This window comes from Athalia rosae, chromosome 4 (assembly GCF_917208135.1).
Source record: "Athalia rosae chromosome 4, iyAthRosa1.1, whole genome shotgun sequence".
In the NCBI taxonomy this organism is placed as follows: domain Eukaryota; kingdom Metazoa; phylum Arthropoda; class Insecta; order Hymenoptera; family Athaliidae; genus Athalia; species Athalia rosae.
Genome location: NC_064029.1, coordinates 3,596,682 through 3,618,249, shown reverse-complemented (window position 1 = coordinate 3,618,249; position 21,568 = coordinate 3,596,682). Strand labels below are relative to the sequence as shown.

At 42.3% G+C, this 21,568-nt stretch overlaps 1 protein-coding gene across 1 annotated transcript in view; it reads left to right on the top strand.

Moving 5' to 3' along the window:
• Positions 1-5,059: 5,059 nt before the first annotated feature.
• The window catches only part of LOC105689572, a 111,826-nt gene continuing 95,317 nt past the window's right edge, over positions 5,060-21,568 (top strand). Inside the window, exon 1 of the mRNA XM_012406693.3 lies at positions 5,060-6,019. Within this exon, the coding sequence (XP_012262116.2) occupies positions 5,887-6,019 (133 nt within the window). The 5' untranslated portion in view covers positions 5,060-5,886. The remainder of the gene's footprint in view (positions 6,020-21,568) is intronic.

Sequence of the window (21,568 nt, the reverse complement as noted above, 5' to 3'; positions counted from 1 at the left end):
TGAAAGTAACCGAGGCTAATTAGAAGGCGTATTAAGAAGCATATTTTCGCGTTCGAGTGAACTCTATATTAATTAAAGATTAATTCAATTACGCAGCTGCATACTAATGAATCTTTTTCCAAGACTTGTAATTAGTCGTTTAAAAGTTTATACGCCATCGTGTTATTACGCGATGCGATGGAATTGCGGTGGCGTTTTGGTTTTCTTCTTTCTTTCTCTTTTTTTTTTTTTTTTTTTTTTTTTCATCGCAATCGCGTAGTGTGCAATTACGCGAGGTGACACAATGTGATGCACGATGATACGCGCGAGTATACAATAAAAGTGACGTCGATGCGTACGCTCGGAGGTACTGCGGGTAACGGGTCTCGGCCGTGCACGCTTCGCTGCTCCCGTATCTCTTCAAAAACCCATAGCTTCCTGTATCTCCGCGGTCTTTCTTTTTCCAGCCTCGACTTTTTCCTGAATTTACTTTATCCGCTCGTTTATTTGTTTTTAAATTTTTGAGTGTCCGAAGAACAAGGCTTTAATTGAATACCTAGATCCGCACCACCTCCCCGTGTACAATTCCTCTTTGAACCCGTCCGGTATATAAATTGGATCTGGAAGGAAAGGAAGGTGTATATTATGCTGATGCGAATGCGAATTGCGGAGGTGGATGCACTGCGTTGGCCCCTCGGATTTTATACCGGGACTGCGTAATCCCTTTCCCGCGTATTCGTGCGTTCGTATATCACACCCGTTCGCAGGGTTCATGCAGTGAGTTGGAAAATAAACGAAACAAGGGAGAATAAATAAATCGAGCTTCAGAAACGAAAGGCGTATACCCTGCGAAAGTTATGATTAAACGTCTGGTTTTTCGGGTGGACATTAAGAATGAGAATGTAAGTTACATATATCTATATACGTATATGGTTGTAAGGCTACAGCGATGTTTCATTTCCCTCTATATAAATAAAAAAATCTTGTACCAAAAACAAATGCGAGGGAGGAGATTTTTGATATTCAGATCATAATAAAAATATTACAACATTAGGTTCGCCGCAGTAATAACGAGGGAACTTCGGTATTCTGACAGATTCAATTTTCGTCGCCCAGATGTTCTGCTCTGACGGATAATTGACGTGGTTGTCTACTGACATTAAAAAACCAGAAAGCATGTACGTAAATTATACTCATTCATAGCGCATAATCGTAATCATAGATATTATCATACCATTTTTCAATCGATCAATATTTTTCAATCATATATTTCCAAGTTTCAAGTATTTGAAAATTTAATATTTGACAGTTTGTTTTTCAAGTTTCTTCGTTTCTCAATTCGTAAATCATTGTCCTAAGTATAGAATCAGGAAATGACACGCTCTTTTTTTGACTTGAAATCGAAGTTAAGTAAAAAACAATCACAATCGACAACTTTTAGATGTTTCCTATGATTTTTGACCAGAAAAAAAATGTTATTGCTGGAAGTACCCCACTTGATTAATTATTTATTCAAAAAACCAGTGGGCTACCTCAAAATATCGAGTAAAAAAATTTTTCCACCTAATGATTACTCGATCCATTGCACGAGTAGATGATTTTGGCTTTCAGATTTGGATTCCTGAGCTGATTATACGTGAGATTACCCTTGAGAAGCCAAAATAAAAATCGATTTTTGGGCCAAAAGTAAAGTAGTTTAAAAATTGATTGTATTACACTTTTCTGACGTATTTTGACCTCGGGAATCCAAATCTGGAAGAAAAATTAATCTATCTCTGAAATTGACAGAGTTATGGCCAATTTTCAGCTTTTTGGGGTCAAAAATAAAAAATTAGTTTTTTAGTCTATCTTAATGTAATTTGAGCCCGGGAATCCGAATCCAAAAGAAAAATTGGTCTATCTTGAAAAATGATCGAGTTATCCCCATTTTTTCGCATTTTTTGGTACAAATTTGAGGATATCTCGAAGGGAAAAAATCGTAGCTCAATTTGGCTTTCGGATTCGTGTTCCTGAGGTCAAAATACATAAGAAAAGTGTCATACGATCAATTTTAAAAAATAAAAATTTTTGGCCAAAATTTGAGATTTTTCCAAGGGGTACCCCTTACGATTTTTTCAAATTTTGGCCAAAAATTTTTATTTTTTAAAATTGATCGTATGACACTTTTCTTATGTATTTTGACCTCAGGAACACGAATCCGAAAGCCAAATTGAGCTACGATTTTTTCCCTTCGAGATATCCTCAAATTTGTACCAAAAAATGCGAAAAAATGGGGATAACTCGGTCATTTTGTAAGCTAGATCAATTTTTCTTCCGGATTCGGATTCCTGAGCTCAAATTACATGAAGATAGACTAAAAAACCAATTTTTTATTTTTGACCCCAAAAAGCTGAAAATTGCCGATAACTCGGTCAATTTTCGAGATAGATCAATTTTTCTTTCAGATTCGGATTCCTGAGGTCAAAATACGTCAGAAAAGTGTAATATAATCAATTTTTAAACTACTTTACTTTTGGCCCAAAAATCGATTTTTATTTTGGCTTCTCAAGGGTAATCTCACGTATAATCAGCTTCCAAATCCAAATCTGAATGCCAAAATCAATTACTTGTGCAATCGATCAAGTAATCATCAATTATTCGCTGTTGGGAGCATAAAAATTATAAGACATATCGATTGGTTTTAGTCGTAGACCCACTTTGAATCGTCGCAATCCATGCATGGGTCGAAATATTCGAATTTCTCAATTCATCAGCAAACCCGAGCTTTGCTGGAGTCAGCGTAGCCAGCAGCGTAGCGCTTTGTTGTGAGACGTCACCTTGGGGGCTGTGCAGAGGTGACGCCCCACAACAAACCCACTTTGATTCGTCGCAATCTACGCATGGGTCGAAATATTCGAATTTCTCGGTCTACGAGGAGCCCGAGCTTAGCTGTAGTCAGCGTAGCCACGGGCGCGCGGTTTGTCGTGCGGCGTCATTTCTGCTCAGCCCCTAAGGCTGAGGCTTATTTCTTTAAATAATAATGTTCTTCGAAACAACTTTCAAATGGGGGGAGTCATGTGTCATTGGATGTTCAAGTGCGACGACCTTTCGGGATGGATGTTAAAAATTTAGTTAGAAAATTGCACTCTCTTACGTTAGGAAATCATTGTACGCATATATTCCACCGGTTCTATAATATTCGTAATTTACGTACATAGGTAGGTATCTACGTATAATATGCATAATTTGGAGTACTGACCATATCCGGTTTTCTGCAACGTCAAATAATTCGTAAGAGAGTTCTGAGTAGACTTTCAAAAATTAACTGGCACACAAGCCTATCTCGCTAATGCATCGTTTTGAAACCAGTTTTTGGTAGGAGCGAATTTTCGTACTTATGTGAACAGGACTTTTGAGTTACTCATCTAATATTCCGTATGCAACACGTGAGTATAACAGCGGTTTTTTTTTCGGTGTACACTTGAAACTGTTTCTCTGAAAAAGTGTTTCATTTTTCTAAAAAATTTCCTCCTTCCACATTATATTATAATTCAACTATCGTTGCGAAACTTTATTACACATTGAAGATTTTCTTCAACGATCTTTCTCTACTCCATATTTGGGTAAGAAATGAAAGATTTCGGAATTTTATTTCGAAACAAGGGCTGCTTTTGTTTATAAATTGTCTACCAGATTCGCAACTTAGTCGTGGATTCGAAGTTTCGCAAATTGGACAAGTGTAATAATATGCCTACTAATTGGGTAAACCGCACAATTACTACTCTCGCGATTTACTCAACATCATACTTGAATTTTCATGCAACAAGTTGTCGGCAGTTAAAAGAAAATAACAGCCATCATTTATCATTCGAATTATACTTCATGCAGACGTTATTGTCTCCCATGGACGAAAAATGATGAGACTGCCTTTCTTTTTTTTTTTTTTCGTTATTCGATTCATCATCAAAAACACAATAAAGAATTTATAGGACACGACGAACGCGGAGCGGCTTCTGCTGTAATCGTGTTTAAAAATCGAATAAAACTGAGAATGACAAAGTCGTCTCGATTCTTGTTCTCTTCTTCTTAAATTTTTGTTCGAAACAAAAAAAAAGGGGTCCGAATGAGGAAATTTAAATGCACAGCTCCGTGAGAAATTTTCGCCTTTGACGCGTTCGATTGCAAATTCAGATCCGGCAACGGCGAGGTGCTGGAAAAACAAGAAGTAAAAGAAAAAAAGAAAGGGGAAAAACGCTACCGCGGTCCGACCGGGACATAAATTAATTTAATTAACATCGACCCAAGATTTCGGAAATTGTCAATCGAGGATATTTCGTAAGGATAATTATGTCGACGATTTATCACTTTGGGGTAGGTTTCAGTTTCGACGTGTACCCGCAGTTAACTCGTAAATCATCAGCATATTTTCAGAAAAATTGGAAACAAATTTGAACCTCTCCGTAACGAATTCCGAATGAAACACGAAGTATAAGATCTTACATAACAGTTCTAGGCACGAAAAGTCACGCGCAGCATCCAACGCGGTATTATTCCAAGATTCAATGAGGCAAGCACAGAATGTTCTTTCTTATTCATCGATCGCAATCTTACATGACTGCGAACGGGAGGGAATTAAAGGGAGTGTATCGCATCGACCGCCGTACAGGGCCAATAAAGAGCCGCTCCCATCGGACAAGCGCTGCAACAAAAGTGAGAGGAATTGTCCGAATGTGTTTGAAATTGCGGGAATTGCGTGAGGGTTTTGCTATAGAGGAAAACCTTCTCATCGCTACCGTAAGATCCTCTCCTTCCTACACGAACGTCGTTCGTTTCCGCATCCGCGGTTTCAACGATTTTTTTAAAGTACCTAACGAACCCGACGTCGATCCGCACCTCAACAAACGACACGTGAGCTATACGCGGATAACACGTGGGTTCGGATGTGTGGCCCATGAATGAAATCCCTACCATGTGGACCTACGAGAGGATCTTTCTCCTTCGGTACGCGCGGGAAAGGTGATTTTCGTCGGAGTTTAAGAATCAACCGCCAGGTATCGTGCCCGAAGATATGGCGGCTGGTTGAAACACCTGATCCGGCCAGTGCCGCATGGGCTTGTGCGCTAGACGCTTCTTTTATACGATCACACTACCTATTGATAACAACGGACGAGAATCACGCCATGGATAACGTCGTAGAAATTTTCAAAAATTAAATTCGATACGTCAGTGCGCTACGGACGATGCGACGATCGAACGATGATTGCAGCTTTTCGAAAATTTGAATTTTCGACGGATGAAGATCGCGACCTTTGAACGCCCGCGAAAGTGCAAACTACGTAAATTATTATCAGTATCGTTTCGAGAGTGTTCCGGAGTGGACTGTGCTTTGAATCGAATTTTGTGTGATAATTCTGTTGAATTATTTTGAAAACGACGACGACGAACGTCGAGCGTTCCTCGTACAATATATCTTTGAAGAAAGACGAACGGAGGACATGGTTGCATTTCCGTTTTCATCGGTGCATTTCGATAAGGAAAATATTTTTCGAGACTTTTGATGAGCTCGACGATGATCGCGAGTGGTTTTAATCCGGGCAAATAAGGTCATTTAAATTTTTGCTTACGTTCATTTAAATGCCAAGCTCATCGCACGCTCTCTCGGAGCGGTCTTTAGGAATAATTTGACGATTGGAAAAAAAAAAAGGAGAAATATGCCAATCGAAATTCGAACTAATTAATTAATTGTAAACGCGATCGATAATACTCGATTTATAAACGGCGGTTACGAAGTCGGTGCCGGAATACGTGGTAACGTAAGAATCCCGTTTCAGCATAAGAACGTAATTATCCATGGGGGACATTGAGAATATAAATAATAAAATGAATAAAGTAACGTGAGTGTTTATCAGTTTTATCAGTTTCATCAAGATGCTGGTATTCCGATTACTCCTGTTGTTGTCCGTGACATCTCTGCCGCTTGTTTACTCCGAAGATCCGACAACGTCCGTTTCAACCGACCTTCCGGTTCTACTCACCGCTGCCCCGCATCAACATGACACAGGTCAGTATCCCACATTATTTGCATGTCTTCTTCTTTCAGCGTCGCATCATCGGCATAATACTTTATAAGGTCGACGGAAGACGAACGGCTACGTTTGATAAATTATTCAAACGCTCATCACGGCTGGACATTTATTCGCCTATGGATTGGATTTTCTGTGTTTATATATACGTGATAACGAGGCCACACACATATCTTTCCAGCGATCGATTAGCGTTTATTATTCGAAATTTGAGCGTCGTACTACCACGTGATTAAAACTCGATCTAGAGATCCGAAGCAACTACTCGTCGTGCAACAAATTTCCGTTTCTCAGAATCATTATGAGACTCAAATGACGCGTTATATTCCCTCCACGTTCGCGTATACAATCAGAACCGACCGTAAAACGTTTGTGAGAGAAAAAAAAAAAGAAAAACTGAAGAATCCGCTAATTGCGCCGGGGTCAATTTATCGTCCTCTTGAGTAAATTAGAATTTCTTCTTTCTTGCCGTCCTCCTCCACGCGCTCCGTCGCGTACACGCGACGATGACACCACCGTTACTGTGCACCACGACATTACTGTGTTATATTTTTCTAAAGTTAATGTTGGGTTGCGAGGACTACGATCGTTCGAATCATCGCCCATGTCCACTTAATACGTTGTTAATAATGCCAAAGTAATCGGTTCAACGTGGACGCAAAATGTGTACTTTTTTCGTTTTCATTATTTATCTAACAGTAGAAACTGTTCGATTCCTCGTGGCATATCACGTACGGCGCACGAAGTCATAAATTCTTTTCGCGAAAGGACCCTACAGCGCATCGCCTCGTAGCGAATTGTTTATGATAGGTGCGAATTTCCGAGTATAGCGATGCAATAACAAACTCGTCTTTTAAATATATGTAATGATGCAACATTGAGCAGAAGCACCGCTGGTGTAATATACCCTGTTTCCTACTTCTGTATATATACGTAAAACCAGAATAAAAATGTATTTTGCCGGTAGACGCAGAAAACTCATCGTCGTAAATAGAGTATAATTTATGCGATATTACGCGTGCGCCTGTCCATATCACCGCGGTTCATATAATGGCAAACTTATTATTGCGAAAAGTTGCCTCCTCATTCTAGCGAGCAAAAAAGCGAGGCGTCGATCGAAGAGCTATAGGCTAGAAAATTTCTTAGATCGCGGAGCGAGAATCGGGCGCGACCCGTGGCCTGGCCCGGTTATGTCCCGGCTGTGGGATAAAAATAAAAAGTGAAAAAATGACACCGTTTGGCGCTACCTGCAGTCGGCGATTCTCATGTAAAGTCGAAGGTGTAACGGTACGTTGCGTCGCATACTCCGCTCAGATTTTTATGTTTATTTCAAGCCGCAAGTTGTAACAGAAACCCAGAAAATCGCCAACGCTTATTCCCCGGGGCCGTCGGACATTCGCCGTAGTCGCCATTCCGGTACGGCGTACTACTACTTCTTTTTCGCGACGGTAAAAAAATAAAAAGGAGCGTAAGGTCACCGACCGAAATGCAAATGATGAAGTATATCGGCGCCGCGGAGTTTCCTCCGCATCTCGCTCCACATATGTCTGTTTGAATATTAACGATGGCGAACTTTGGATGTTCGAACATACGTTGGAAAAGTGTCCTGCGATCGGTGTCGAAAATACTTCATTTTTTGCCCCTCGGAATTTTTCTTGATTCAGGGGTCAGCACTCAACTTTCTTTGTCGCAGGGGTATGCCGGCTTATCTCATGTAGTTTGATCTGAGACACACGAAGTAATTGACTGAATCAGAATTAGATACCTGCTGGAAAGAAAAAAAAAAAAAGTGTTGGTGATGAACTGCCCGTTTTCATACATAGATGTTATTCAAAAGTAATTACTTTCTAAACAATAAAGCTGTGTTGACGATCGTAAACTCGAAAATTACCGAATGTCTGTCACCCCCTCTCATGATGTACAAAAGCGTAATGTACGAAAAAATAAATTTCTAAATTTTTTTTTATCCTGTACACTTGGCGCCTCCGATTCTGAACTACAGACGTATGCTTTAGTGTGGCAAAACGTTACAGAATTGATCTTCTTCAGTGTACTCTGAACTATACAAGCATGTATAGAATTTTTACATATTTACTTCCTTAAACGATTATATAGAAATTCGAGGAAAAATCACTGCCAAGGAATGCCGCCAACTAGGTGGATCGAAGGGGTGATTTACGAGGTGTGAACACGATCTTTATCAGGTGTTGACAGCTCGTCCGACACCTGCTCACAATGGGAGCAGTAAAAAAAATAGAAGCTGTGATTTCACACTTCATCACCTATTAAAAAGCCATAAATTTTGTTTAAATTCTGGCACGTGCCGGCGGTCAAAACGTCTGTCGCACGTATAAAAATTGGGTAGTGGGAGAAGAGAAGTGATCATCCCTTTTGATTGGGTGAGCCGGAGCTCGACACCGAACTCCGCGCGGAGTGGATTCGCCTAATGTTTTATAGATGTGGATTTTGGTGCGAGAAAGCTGAGCGTGGTGCGAGCGCAGGGCGTGAGGCGTTACGCCGCGCGGCGGTTGCAGTACGAACGAAATCGAGAGCGCTCGAGCGCAACCCGCTAGAAGATGAAATCTCGAATTTTCAAGACGTTTTTGTGGCCATGGATTTTGTCTAAAAATCCTAGCTTAAAATTCTTGACTTTTGGCGTGAATTAGTGGACTGAGCATAACTTATGAGACTCTTCAAGGCATTGACGAAGTCTCATCAAGTTAAAAAAATTATATGCATGCGGATACATCAAAAATTCTCGTTTTTGTAAAAATCGTGAATCTCCAAAAATCCGTGATTCAAAGACGAGAGCTCTGATTAAAGAATGCCTTTGCAAATTTGTTGCTTTTTTCAAGCAGAAGAGTAGAGATATTTGAATCCGAAAATTGAACAAATTGCAGAGATTGCTCGATGGGATTCATTTTTAGCTGAACTTACTCAACGAATTCGTATTATTGGGGTTCAAAATACACAGGTATATAACGAGTTATGTACGCGCACATCGGTATGTGCACGTACGTACAGCGTATAACATGTGACCCCGATGTGTAATCGATCGTAAAATATATTTGGTATTGTCAGTGACACGTTCGTTGTTTCATATTAATGTGAATCGCGAGTCGCGGATTATGTAGGTGTGACGATCTTACGCTGGATCATATTTCTGTCGTTTCGCTTTGTCGAATCTGATTTTTGCTCAACTGCGGACAATTCATCTATTTTCGAGCTCAGAATCAATAGGTGTATGTAACGATTCTATACGTATACGGGTCAACGATGACGCGTGTGAATAGAAAAAATAAACGAAATAAATCATATGGTGGCATTGTCAACGTGACGTAATCACACGTGTATTTATCGTTAACAAATAGACAACGCGTCAGTTCGATGTCTATACCACCTATCCACCCTGCACCATATTTAGCGTCGTTCTTTCCACACAGAGATATACACGTGACACTCAAGTCTCTCCGTAGTTATAATTCTAGGCTATTCATCCGTTTTGTTTTATAATTATATGTAATATAAACGCACGATATGATTATTCGATAGAAAGTTTTCCTTCGCTCGATGCGCCCATGTGTATGTACCAATACCTGTATCATAGGTTACACGCTTGTTCATACATATAAATAATATGAATTTTTATACGTCGCGAGTATGAATTAGAAAATGTTTTTAAATACAACGATCAATTAGCGCTTCGACGATGATTACAGAAGATTGATCGCTGATCGCGCATGTAATGATATAGAAGGTCGTGATTATCGTCGAAGGAATTCATGATAGGTCATTCATCCGGGGTCATCGAGGTACATCCTAACCGAAGGATAAATGGGTTTTGGTGTTAAGGTGGAAGTATTAACATCACTTGCAGAATTATATCCGTCGTATCGTCGTAGCTACGTTATCGCGAGGTTCTCGATCGCTGTTCCCCCCCTACACAATTACATTGTATCGACGAAAACCTTCGGACTAATCGAATGATAAAATGACGTAAAAACTTATTCTTCCGATCTGTATCGCTTGTAATGTCCATATATTTCGTTTAACGAATCGGGTGAATCTATATGATAATGTCAAGTTTACCGTACAACCATCTAACACACTCACATCCACTATTGGATTAAAAAAGCTCATGGTTATTAATATATTTCTGTATACCAGGAACGTGGCAAGGTCTGTCAAAGTCACGCGGTCGCGATATCTGTGATTCTAGAAGAAAAAAAAAAATGTTTAATTTTCATAACAAGAAAAACTAGATATGTCGTTAATTTTCTCAGTTTCCTCTCGTCTGTACGGTAACTGGTCAATGTCATTTATATATTCTCGTAGTGACAGAAAAAATTCCTCGCATTATTTAAACGTATAGGTATACACCACGTGAAGAATCTACTCTAATTGAAACACGTCTCATGAATAATTTCCTCGTAGATCGATCATTAATATGTCCTCCGATGGATGAGATGGAGGAGAAATAACGAACGAAATGATAAAATAAAATAATAATTTATTCAACGATATCTCACGATTGGTGATACAAAATTTTCAATCTGAGATTAAAATTTTCTCTATAAGAAAACGATGCATCATAATACCGCGATGGCGCCTCCGCTTGTTGCGGGGGTTCGTTGATGTATCGAGTCAATTATTCAAAATTATTATAAATTGCTTATTAATTATTCCCACAATGATTCACGTTCGTAATTCTTTTCTGGTTCGTGTGCGCGTTGCCAGCTCACGCACTTCGTTCGCTAGAACATTAATTTGCATGTGTTTAGAAATGCGGAAGTGCGTGCCGCATGTTACGACTCCCAGCTCACGCCTTTGAGACCGTCTAGAAAGACGAACCAACCACCGTTCAAGTACTCGGCTGGTTCGTGCTCATCCAACGAACTATTCACCGATCGTTGTTTTTTAACAATGTGCGTGTCGGTGTACGCACTTTCTATTGTCAAATAATTAAAATATAACAGCGTTGTTCGTATTCTTTTTCTTTATCTTCCGGTTACCCTCGCGGTCATTCCTCGCTGACGCAGGGGGTGGGTTTGCGTATCCGAATTCGTGAAAATTTTACGTCAATCAAATTCGAGCGAAAAAGGCTGTTCCATTTGGTCTCGTTTCTCTCGAGTCGTTCGGTGCGAATGGGATTTTAATGCGAGTTTAGTAGAGCTGAAACGCGGCGATCGTTATTTCGCTGTATCGCAAGTTCTGAGACGTTGATTGGATGGATCGCTTATAGCAGAGAATCGCGAATTCCAAGGTAAAGGACGCCAAGTTCATTCGGCGCGGTGTATTAACGAGACAAAATTTACGATTCTCAATCGTTATTTATGACTCATAACGTAATCGCTAATGACTCACGTTCGCCCAATTTGGCTTACTTCTGCAGCTTTTGCAGACGCACGCCCGTAGATACCCGCCCGATGCGATGCGCTCCTCGAGTCGTTTTAATGATGCACAATTCTTATTGGTACGTAACGATCAAAACTTAAAAATCTATCATACTATCGATGGTAAATATTTGAATAAAAATTTCTCGCGGTGACGTTGCTGCGGTGCAACGGGAAAAAAAAAAATTTATAATAGCTTGTCGTTAGTGTAACGTGTCGCGTGGCCGAACATGACAAATGGCGAATCGAATGATCCGAAAAATAAGATCGTGGAAAAGATAAGAAGATATAAAGCGAGAGTCAGAGAGCAAAAGATATAGACAATTAACATATATAGAGGTACGGATTTCAATCGGATTAACAGGTTGGATTTTTGCAAGTTAATTAATCCAGGGCTGTCCGGATCGGCCAATTATCGCGGTATTGTAATTGCGAAAAATTAGCGCGGTATGTTTTTTTCGAGCTAAACTGCTGCGAGACACTATATTTTATACTCGTCAACTTGAGATGCACGGGATCATATATATGTATGTCGATGGTCGAACGTTACGTGCAGTTTGCATCGAAAGCAATTCAGTTTTGTCGTAATAAGGTGCACGACACATGTTCGAACGTAGTACGTGTGTACGATCCATTCCTCGTACGTGTAAAAGAATAACTGGACGAACAACATTATCTCAAAGTCGTAATTAAAATTCATTGAATTGAACGGCGTGTGCTATACCCGAGCGTTTCAACGACTCCGACCACTTAATTTCGTTCGCATTATAATTATATTAGCTCTAATGCGATCGGACGGTATACGATCCGGTTACCGGTGGGCGAATGAATTACTTACAAGGGACAGTGTTGGGTCGTTGCGAACCGCGATATACGTCGTGCGACCCTTTGGGCTATTTTACGGTCCACGTTGGACCTTTACGATCAAAGTGCACTTCTCGGAATTTATGTGCAATTCCGTGCATGCGTCGCAACTGAGAGCTCAATTCTCCGCCGCGTATCACACCGTTGTCAAACAGCGTCGGATAAAATTGGATAAAAAAATAATAATCCCCCAAAAAGAGGATATGAAAAAAACGGGATTTCAACTGCTTCGTAAATTCAGACGTGCAGCTTTGAATATCGGCGAACATTAGTCGTGAAAATAATAAATAGTAATTACGCGTAGATAAGTTGGAGCTAACAAGCCGTGATGCCGAAGCCTTGACCAACCGGTAACATATATAATTTTACTTTTTCAGAAATTATTCCCTCGTTTGAAATTATCGCGTGGGCGATTATTATTTTGTTTATTATAATGTGAAATATTGACCTCGCGTGTACACTCGTACGTAGTTACCCGGGTAAAACATACGTGTATATATAAACCAGTCCACGCGGCGGAAGCAATTTCGTTTTCTAGGCAAAATTCACGACGGTTTTTAAAACTGCCGGGATGTCAAAATGTAATGTGAATTACGAGAGGAATTAATAAATATTCGCACTACGAAGACCCATCAACCGATTTATTCGTTTCTTTTTATTTCGTTGTTATTATTTATACTTCGTCGTTGAAAAAATTTAACGCACCGGACGGCGAACGAGTGAGTGTCCGCGTGTACCATTAATTCCAATTTGCGCTCCCGCGGTGGTCGCGGTCACGGAAAACAAAGACGATTTCTTTTTCCAGCAGCTGGAGCGGCTAATTTGTGCGAGAGAATATATATGTAGTATACGTTAATCTGCCAAAATAATGATATTTTAAACGAGAGTTAATGGGCCAAGTTTTACTTCCAGATTTTTGCCTCGTCATAAGTCATAACCTCATAAATATTTCCCGACAAATTATCGCGTATTTTTCATCCTCGCTGTAATTCAGAGCTGCAATTTCGGCCGGAGGTAGAAGCCAGCCGCGTTCGCGCGTATAGCTAAAATTCTTCGCCTGCGGAACCCTCGTCTTCTTTATTTTTCGCCTTACTTTTTTTTCCACCCGGTTTTTTTTTTTGTTTGTTTGTTTTTTCTTTCTCGATCTTCGCTTCTCTTTTCTCTCGTCAATGTTCACCAAGGGAAAGAGGGTAAGAGATGCGGACCGGCCACCCCGGCAAGAGGTGTAATTTTATAACCGTCATTATTTCCATTATGGTAGCGTTCGGCTCTTTCGAGGTGTTACGTTCGTTATTCGGTCTCGCGGTTGTCGGTTGTATTGTACGTCGAACTTTGGCAAAAATGGCGTACTTCTGCACCGAGGTCTTTCACCTCACCGACAATTCCTACTTCGCCCCGCTCACAAGAGCTATATAACTTGAATTGTTAAATACGTTCGCCGCGAGAGAGACCGTATAAGTTGCGGGCAAACGGCGAATACCGTTCAACGATTGAAAACATTGTAAAATCCTCCCTTTCCGAATGGAGTTGTAAACTCGATTTCATTCCATGCCCTATTAACTCGAAATTGTGGACCGGCGAAAAAAAAAGAAAAAAGGAAAAATCTTATTGCGTCCTCGCCGAGGACGATAAATTTCTCGTTTGCCCTGGCACCGTGAGATTAGTTTAAGGATTATAACCTGCAGCCCGGCCCGAAACGATTACGGGCGAGAAAATACCAGAGCGAGTTGTAAAGCGCGCTGCTGTTACAACGACGACTGGGTCAGAAGATCGCGGTTGCAAAATTTTTCTGATATCTTATTTTCAGGTCAGTCGCAAAAGAATATATAAAAAAAAAACAAAAAAAAAAACGTACCTACCCGTACACTCAATTCGTATCGGAAAAGGACCTTCGCGGAGGGTATTCGGCCCCACGCCCTCGAAATTATGGACGTATAAAAAACTTGAGCGACTCGTCCAGAAATCGAAGTCGTATGAAAAACGACGGACATCGCCTTCCCCGATAATATTCGCCCCTACAATATCCCCGTGCGATATGGAATGGCGCGAAGGAGATCGAAACGGGGGTGGGAGGGTAGAAAGAAGAATAAGGAAAAGTCGAGTCAGCGCGTATATTCTTCGTCACCGCGAATTCTCCAGGCTCACGCAGAAGCCGGGTAGCTACGCCTTCGTAATTTCTTTGGTTTTCCTTTTATTTTTTTCCTCTACTCTTTTTAACCCTCTTCTTCAGCGTTTGATTATACGCGCGTCTCCGGCGTAGGAATCTCCGCCTCAACTTCTCTCCCCCTCCACCCACCCCCGACATTCGAGGAGGGATGACACTGATTATGTTTGCGCAAAAAAATGTCAGCTTAATAAATCACCGATTCCGAAGCGGCGAGGATCAAAGATATCCGCGTGGGGTTTATATACATATACGCAACGTCCAATCGACACTCCGTTCATTCGTAAATTTCAATCATTGTAGATATTATCGTTAGATTAGGGAATATTACAAGCTTATATAAGAATATTATAGACAGCTTGGTATAGGCGCGAGTAAGCCGGTATAGATAATATCTGGGAGGATGGACTGTGAGTCAAGAATAGGTATGGGTAGGATCTACGCCATCCGATCGATGGGCGTCTAATGGCGAGGTGCGATAAATATTAATTCGGTACGTAAACCATACGTAACATACATAATACGAACACGCGCGGACTTCTTCACCTGCCCGCGACACGAACTGCCTACGAACAATGTAGAAGAAACACACACGCCGATCATTTTATACGCGAGTCGATTGTAAATTCATGGATTAAAGAGTCCACTTATAGACCTCGCGCCATGAACGACCTCGCGAGGAATCCTGTACGGTTTTGTACATGTTCGATCGAGGAGTTTTTTTCTTTTTTACTTTTTTATTTTTTCATAAGCGCTCCACCGGCGAAGACGGCAGCCATTATTGCGACGAAAAAAAAATCGCGATAACCCCACAAACCATAGCGAAAATCATGGACCATATAAGTTTCTAGAAAAAACGTCACAGCGAATTGAATTATTATAACGTGACGTTTTTATTTCTATTTTTTATCTTTTTTCTTAATTTGTTGAAAAGGCAACTATGATTAAATAATGAGTTTATGCAGAGATCGAAGAGTGAGCGATCCGTGAAAAGAAGAAGATCTCCTTGGGAGTATTAATTATGCTTGCGAGAATCGAATTTTTTTTGATTTTTTGTTTCATTTTTATTTATCTCGACATTTTTTCCGTACCGAGAAGCGTGCCTCTATCCTCCTTTGATCTCGATCATCGCGTCGTCCGATCGCTCGCTTAAAAAGTATAAATAAAAAGTAAAACATCTAACGCCGATCGGCGTCCGTTTGATTCACAAGATATACGGATCAGTTTGGGATTCTCTTCGCAGACATACAAAAAATTGAAACGTGTCCAATCCGATCGATCTATCGATCTCACCGATATTATACTCGCGTGACTTCGAACGTCCGAAAAAATACCGTCCGACTGGAACCCCCAGCAGGCAAAATTTCAACCGTAGCAGTTTCACTTCGATCATCCTATATGCGACCCGTTGCAATTCTCTCGCAAATAATTGTTTCCTTTTTTTTTATTTTTGTTTCTGTCAAATTTTTTTCATCGATCTCTTGTCGTCGAGACTTTCAACGTTCCTCGGTTAATCGCCGCATCTCGCGAGCGTGTATCGCGATTCGGAGAAATTCGACTGGACATCGGTACGCGATATACTGACCCAGTCCTCGAAAAGTTGGTCCGAGAGGTGCGGGGGGGAGTAACGAGGCATATCTCGACCGACGCGACGCGATCCCCAGATTTCGGAGCGCGAATTTGTGCATCGTCGAGCGCAATTTAAAAGATAGCGTCAAAAATGTCAAGCGGAGCGTGCAGCTCGCGTTCAAATACTCTTACAAGTATATACATATAATGTATAATCCAATGTTATCAGAGCGACCGATCCGTCCGACACGAGACTCGCTCAGCAGCCGCGTTCGTCGGCGTCCCGTTGACACACTTAAAATTCGCCCTTTATATTCGCCTTACAAGAAGTGAGAACACACCGTTACGATAATGTATACACGCGTTAATCCGTCGGGTTACAATAATCCCGTGTGCACATTTTTTATGCGTGCATGCGTGAATTTCTCATCGGAGATTCGGCGTGTTACGAGGAACTCTGCCTACACCCGGCAATGGTACAGAACGGCGCGTCGAACATCGGGAAGAGATTGTACGTGAAATTTTAATAAAAGATTTTCTCGGCGTCAGTACGAAGAGGCAATGCCCCGGTAACCCAGAATCCGAGACGTAGGTATACTGGGATGCACGTGCTCACAACGGCGCGCCTCATGGCCCGGTCTCCGGAACCTATTTCGTTAGTCACGGTAAAAGGCGGGTCCGAAGATGAAAGACATAAGAAGAGGATATTGAAAGAATAAAGTGGGTTATACGTGATTCTAGTTGTCCTCGTCGTTTTTAATAAAAGGACTAAAATAAAAGCGACCTTCGCCTCACGTCGAGCTACTACGTATCCTCATTGTCGTTTTTTCATTTTGACTACAGGCAAGCATTTTCGAGCTCGTTACGCCGCGGTTGTATTTCAACCGAGGAATTTCGATGTTAATAAAATAAGTCGAAGGAGTCGATTGTTATTTCGTTCTAATAACCCCCACGGCTCTGACGAAATGTAGATAGGAACGTCGTCAACGACTGTCGGGACGTACGTTAGAATTATCAACGAAAGTTGTGGTGGGCGGCCATAATTATTATTTCCCCGCATCTTCGGGGTATCGTGTGTGTGTGTGTTCGTTGAGCGACGCCCGTGGACCACCCGATGCAGGACACCATGTGAAACTTGTTCTCTGAGAAAATTTCCAGCTGTGATTATACGCGATGTGCGTATACCTATACACGATCCCGATCGGGGTTATACCCGTGTCAAGAATTTCAGTTTTATGACGAGAATTTATTTTATTCCTACCGCACGTCGACAGCTTTTATACGAAATTATTACGACCTCTCAACGCTTCGAATAAAATCGGTAAATATAATAATTGGGATTGTTTTTCTCGTCTTTCTTTTTATCGTCGCAAACTTTTTGGGGGCGGTGAAGCGGCCAACTTTTTAATCCCGGCAAATTGAGCGCTCCGATAATTAACGAAGTTTGTCAGCCACACCTGATCCTCGAATTCTCGCGGACACCTCGTAACAAAGTTTGAGAAAAATCGCTACCATCTCGAACACCGAATAACAGAAAAACCGATTTAAATTCTACCAAATTACGTTCTGACGAATGCTGAAAATAAAGAAGAGGGAAACCCGCGATGTAATGTGGGTGAAAAGTAGCCGCTTCAGTTTGGAGAATTATAAACGATCGATAAATAACCGCACGGTGTGAAAGCGGGCTTGTCCGTTTTTGACAACTTTTTCGGCTAATTGGTCGGTGAGAAAGAAATGGTAAGAATCTGGGATTTTCGTCCTCTAATTTAGTAATTAAATACTTGATTCACGGACCCCTCGTAATCTATTTACACGCCTGTCACCGCTCTCTTAAATTCTTTACACATCCTCCTCCGGAATTAAGAGCTCAAAGACTATCCGCTTTATTGTGTTTTCGAGGCGATATTGTAAAGAGACGTCTTTTTATTTCATCGAATTTTTTTCATCCATTCCTTTTTTTTTCACGACCCACGATATTCCGTGAAGAATCCTGTGGGAGGATCATCAATTATACGTATTTATCCTCAAGTTTGTCGTCGTCTACGACTTCCAGCCTCCGCTTTGGTAAAATATCCTCCTCCGCCCCGGGAGATAAAAAAAAACTAGACAAATAATAAGAAAAACAGACGGAGTGAGATCAATAAAACGAATCTGGTACCTAAACCTACACCCGTATATCTATCCACAGGGTATTAACGCGAGAGGGCGATTTCTCGGTAGTAATTGGAGAACGTTTCGGTTGACATTTGAGCGCGCTTATTCCAACGATAAGCCTCTTAAAAAGAGCATCGAAACGAAAGCCCACGATCAATCTTACCAGCAGGCATTGACCCAGACTTTGTGCCACCAAATGTGACCTATAAGCTCGCCAGACTAGTCTAACGAGATTTTATCTCATTCTATCCTTACCCTCCTCTCCTTCCATCGTCCATCTCTCTCACTTCATCTACGCAGCTGCCATAATATCTTACAAGTAAAGAACGAATAATAGTCACGAAAGAGCCGTGGGGGGGAAGGGGGGGATGAGAATGTTCGTAACAACCGCGTCCGAGTCCATAAACCGGACAACCGTCGAGATGCATTTAGAAAGAATGCGTTTGAAGGCGTGCGGCTAGAACGTAGGTAGCGATGTACGTACACCGACGTACGCAACGCACGTGTAGAAGAATGTGATGTACAAATAGAAAAGTACGTTGAAAAACGTGCTCTAGATTCCAGCGGGCAGATATTCGGTGTAAATGAACGAGCGGAGCGCGCGTACCGGGAAGTTGTTAAGAGGACCGGGTACGCGATATTTGTTTGAAGCAATCCGCGTCGATTCTTATCAAATAGTGTAGGCTCCGTCCATCGCTCGCAAGCAAGCAGCGAGTCGCTTCGAGGTCGGATAAGATTCCGATTGTTTCTCGGTCCCGCTCCGGGCGAAACGGAGAAAGAGAGAGAGAGATGAGGAGGAAAAAAACGTTATCAGTTTGGCCGAAACGACCGCCGCAGACATTCTCTCAGCAGATTGGATTCGGCTGCTCGTGGATCTCGTTGGTCGGTCCGCTGGACGTTAATCGAAGTATTGATTAGCGGACCGTGAACGTCGGAATGCTTTTTTTCCAGATCCTCAGTTTGCTTTACTTTTTATTCTTACCGCACTTCGTCTGGGCCAGGGAGTGAAAAAAAATACTACCAGCGTGTCTAGGTCGTGGGGCGAAGGGGGACTCCCTCAACGGTTCAGCCGATTATTTTAGCGACCACGGACACCCGAGTCGACATCGAAGCTCCGAACTTGTGTCGAGTTTCACTCGGACCCTCGGTGCGTTCCTTCCACAGTCGAGTTATTCGCGGATGGGGGCGAATACGCTGCTACGCTGCTGTGAATAATAATACCCCGACGGGGATTGAGATTTAATGGAGTCACGCCGGTCGTAAGATGCGCCCTCGCAAAAAAATCCGAAAGGCGGACCCACGAATGCACATTCGTACTGTTCCTCTTGAGAATCATGTACCAAGATCGTCCTCTCCCGGGACACTCGACGATGCGCGGGATTTTTCGATCAACGGTGAAAATACGCGCGACTGGTCGTTGATTAGAAAATTGCAATCACGACGATATCCGAAAGTCAAGAAACGTGAGAAAACCGCGATTTTTTCGGTGTACCGTTCGCGGGAGGGAGGGACACGAGGGATATCGGAGGTGAAGATAGCGCGATCGTTGCGTTACAAGCGTGGGTACATATATATATCCATCGCCCCATCATTGGATCCAATTTACGGAACAAACTGCCATGATTATATCCGTATACACCACCCGCGCCTGTTTGTCTCGAAGTGAATCTCCGGTTAACTTCCTCCTGCCCAAGGGGTCAGGGGGTTATGTCTATCATGTTATTTTGCTCCGCGGTCTCGAGAGAACGGTGGATGGTTATAATATCGTCGAGGTTGTTCCGTGGGATAGGGAGGTGTACGACTCGGCGGCGTAGGATCGTGTTCAACCTACGCGGGTAACGTGTACGCTTCGGTGGGACGAAGAATGAAGCTCTTCGCTTTTCGACGCAACCGAAATAAAGGGGGCGGACAAAGGCGCGGGGGAGGACGGCCGCGGTATAAAAGTATCGAATTATCCGGTCACGGGAAAAGGGACATCGAAAGTTACACGCGCAGCTGCAGTCCGCGCGATGAATCCGTGGAGCGACAAAAAAACACCGCGCTACCGGCTGCGGGGTCAAAAATTCCAAAAAGGACCAAGAGCGCTCAACGAAGAGAGAGAGAGAAAGGAAATGAAAATAACCAACAGAGAGTACGGCGAAGAGGTGAGAGAAAAAAGACGTTCGAAGAGAAGACGAAAAGTCGATAGGCTGGTTAGCGGAAGGGTTCTACTATAATAACAGGATGACGTTGCACGATTCTTCGAAGTTTCGCTCGGGGCTGTCTCGTGGCCCACTTGCAGCAGAGGCGTAATGTGACATAACAAACGTTCGGGACGAAGTGGACCCATCTCGACTCTCTGAGTGGATTTCGAGAATTCCACGTCGCATTCCCGGGCCCTCGTCCGCGACTCGGGAAAACCGACTTTTTACTACCCGGCTGGGCTGTTCCAACCAGTTTTGTACACCGCGTCGCCGCTCCTACGACGTCCGAGAATTATTTTTTTTATCTTCCTTCGAAGTCTCGTTAATCGAGTACGAAGTGTACATCCTCGGCGGATCTATCGGGGGCTGTGCCGAGTTGGCGTTCGGTCGCGCCCGTTGCGATGGTCCCTTGGAACGTAAATTATGAGTTGTGGCAGGGAGTCGGTAATGATTAATATTCAGCGCTGGTTTAATCAAGCGATCTGCGTCGCCCCGCAACCCGTCCGGGTATTACACTCCGAACGAGCGGCGTCCTTGATCGAGTTCAGGAAGAAATGGCAGGGGAGGTAATTTGTTGCGAGAACTTTTGCCGCGTTACGCGCTCATGTATACGCGTCTCGGTGGGTAACGTGAGGATATTGTCGCGCCGTCGACTTCCTACACTATAGATTCGGCGATACGGATCATCGACGGTTCCCGTTATATTTCGTTTTTCTACAATAAATTTCGTAACTCTCGTCCGCACCAGCCACCAACTAGAGCGAACCAACCGCGAACCTTTTTATAATCGTTACGACGGTTACCGCTGTCCGAATCGGAACCTCAGAAGTTCGATCGAGAATGTGGCTGAAAATCCTACCTACGGTTGTCACGCGTGTTACGAGGAAGTCTAAAAAATTTCTAATCGTCCTAAGGGTTATCTCGAGTTGCGTGGAGTTTATAAACAGCTACTGGATTATGCAAATCGATCCGTATGCAGAATCACGACGAACGCATTTTCTCATAATTAACCTGGTCCACTGGCCCGCTTACCCGTTCAACGTCATTAAAATATCTAAATCCGGTATACAACGTGAAGAATATTTCTTCTCACACTACGGAATATACACGTACGTACGGTACAAGGCTCGCGTTCTACGGAGCACTTTGCAATTAGTTGCCATAAAATCATAGCATCTTCTTTCATGCATCATATGCAAT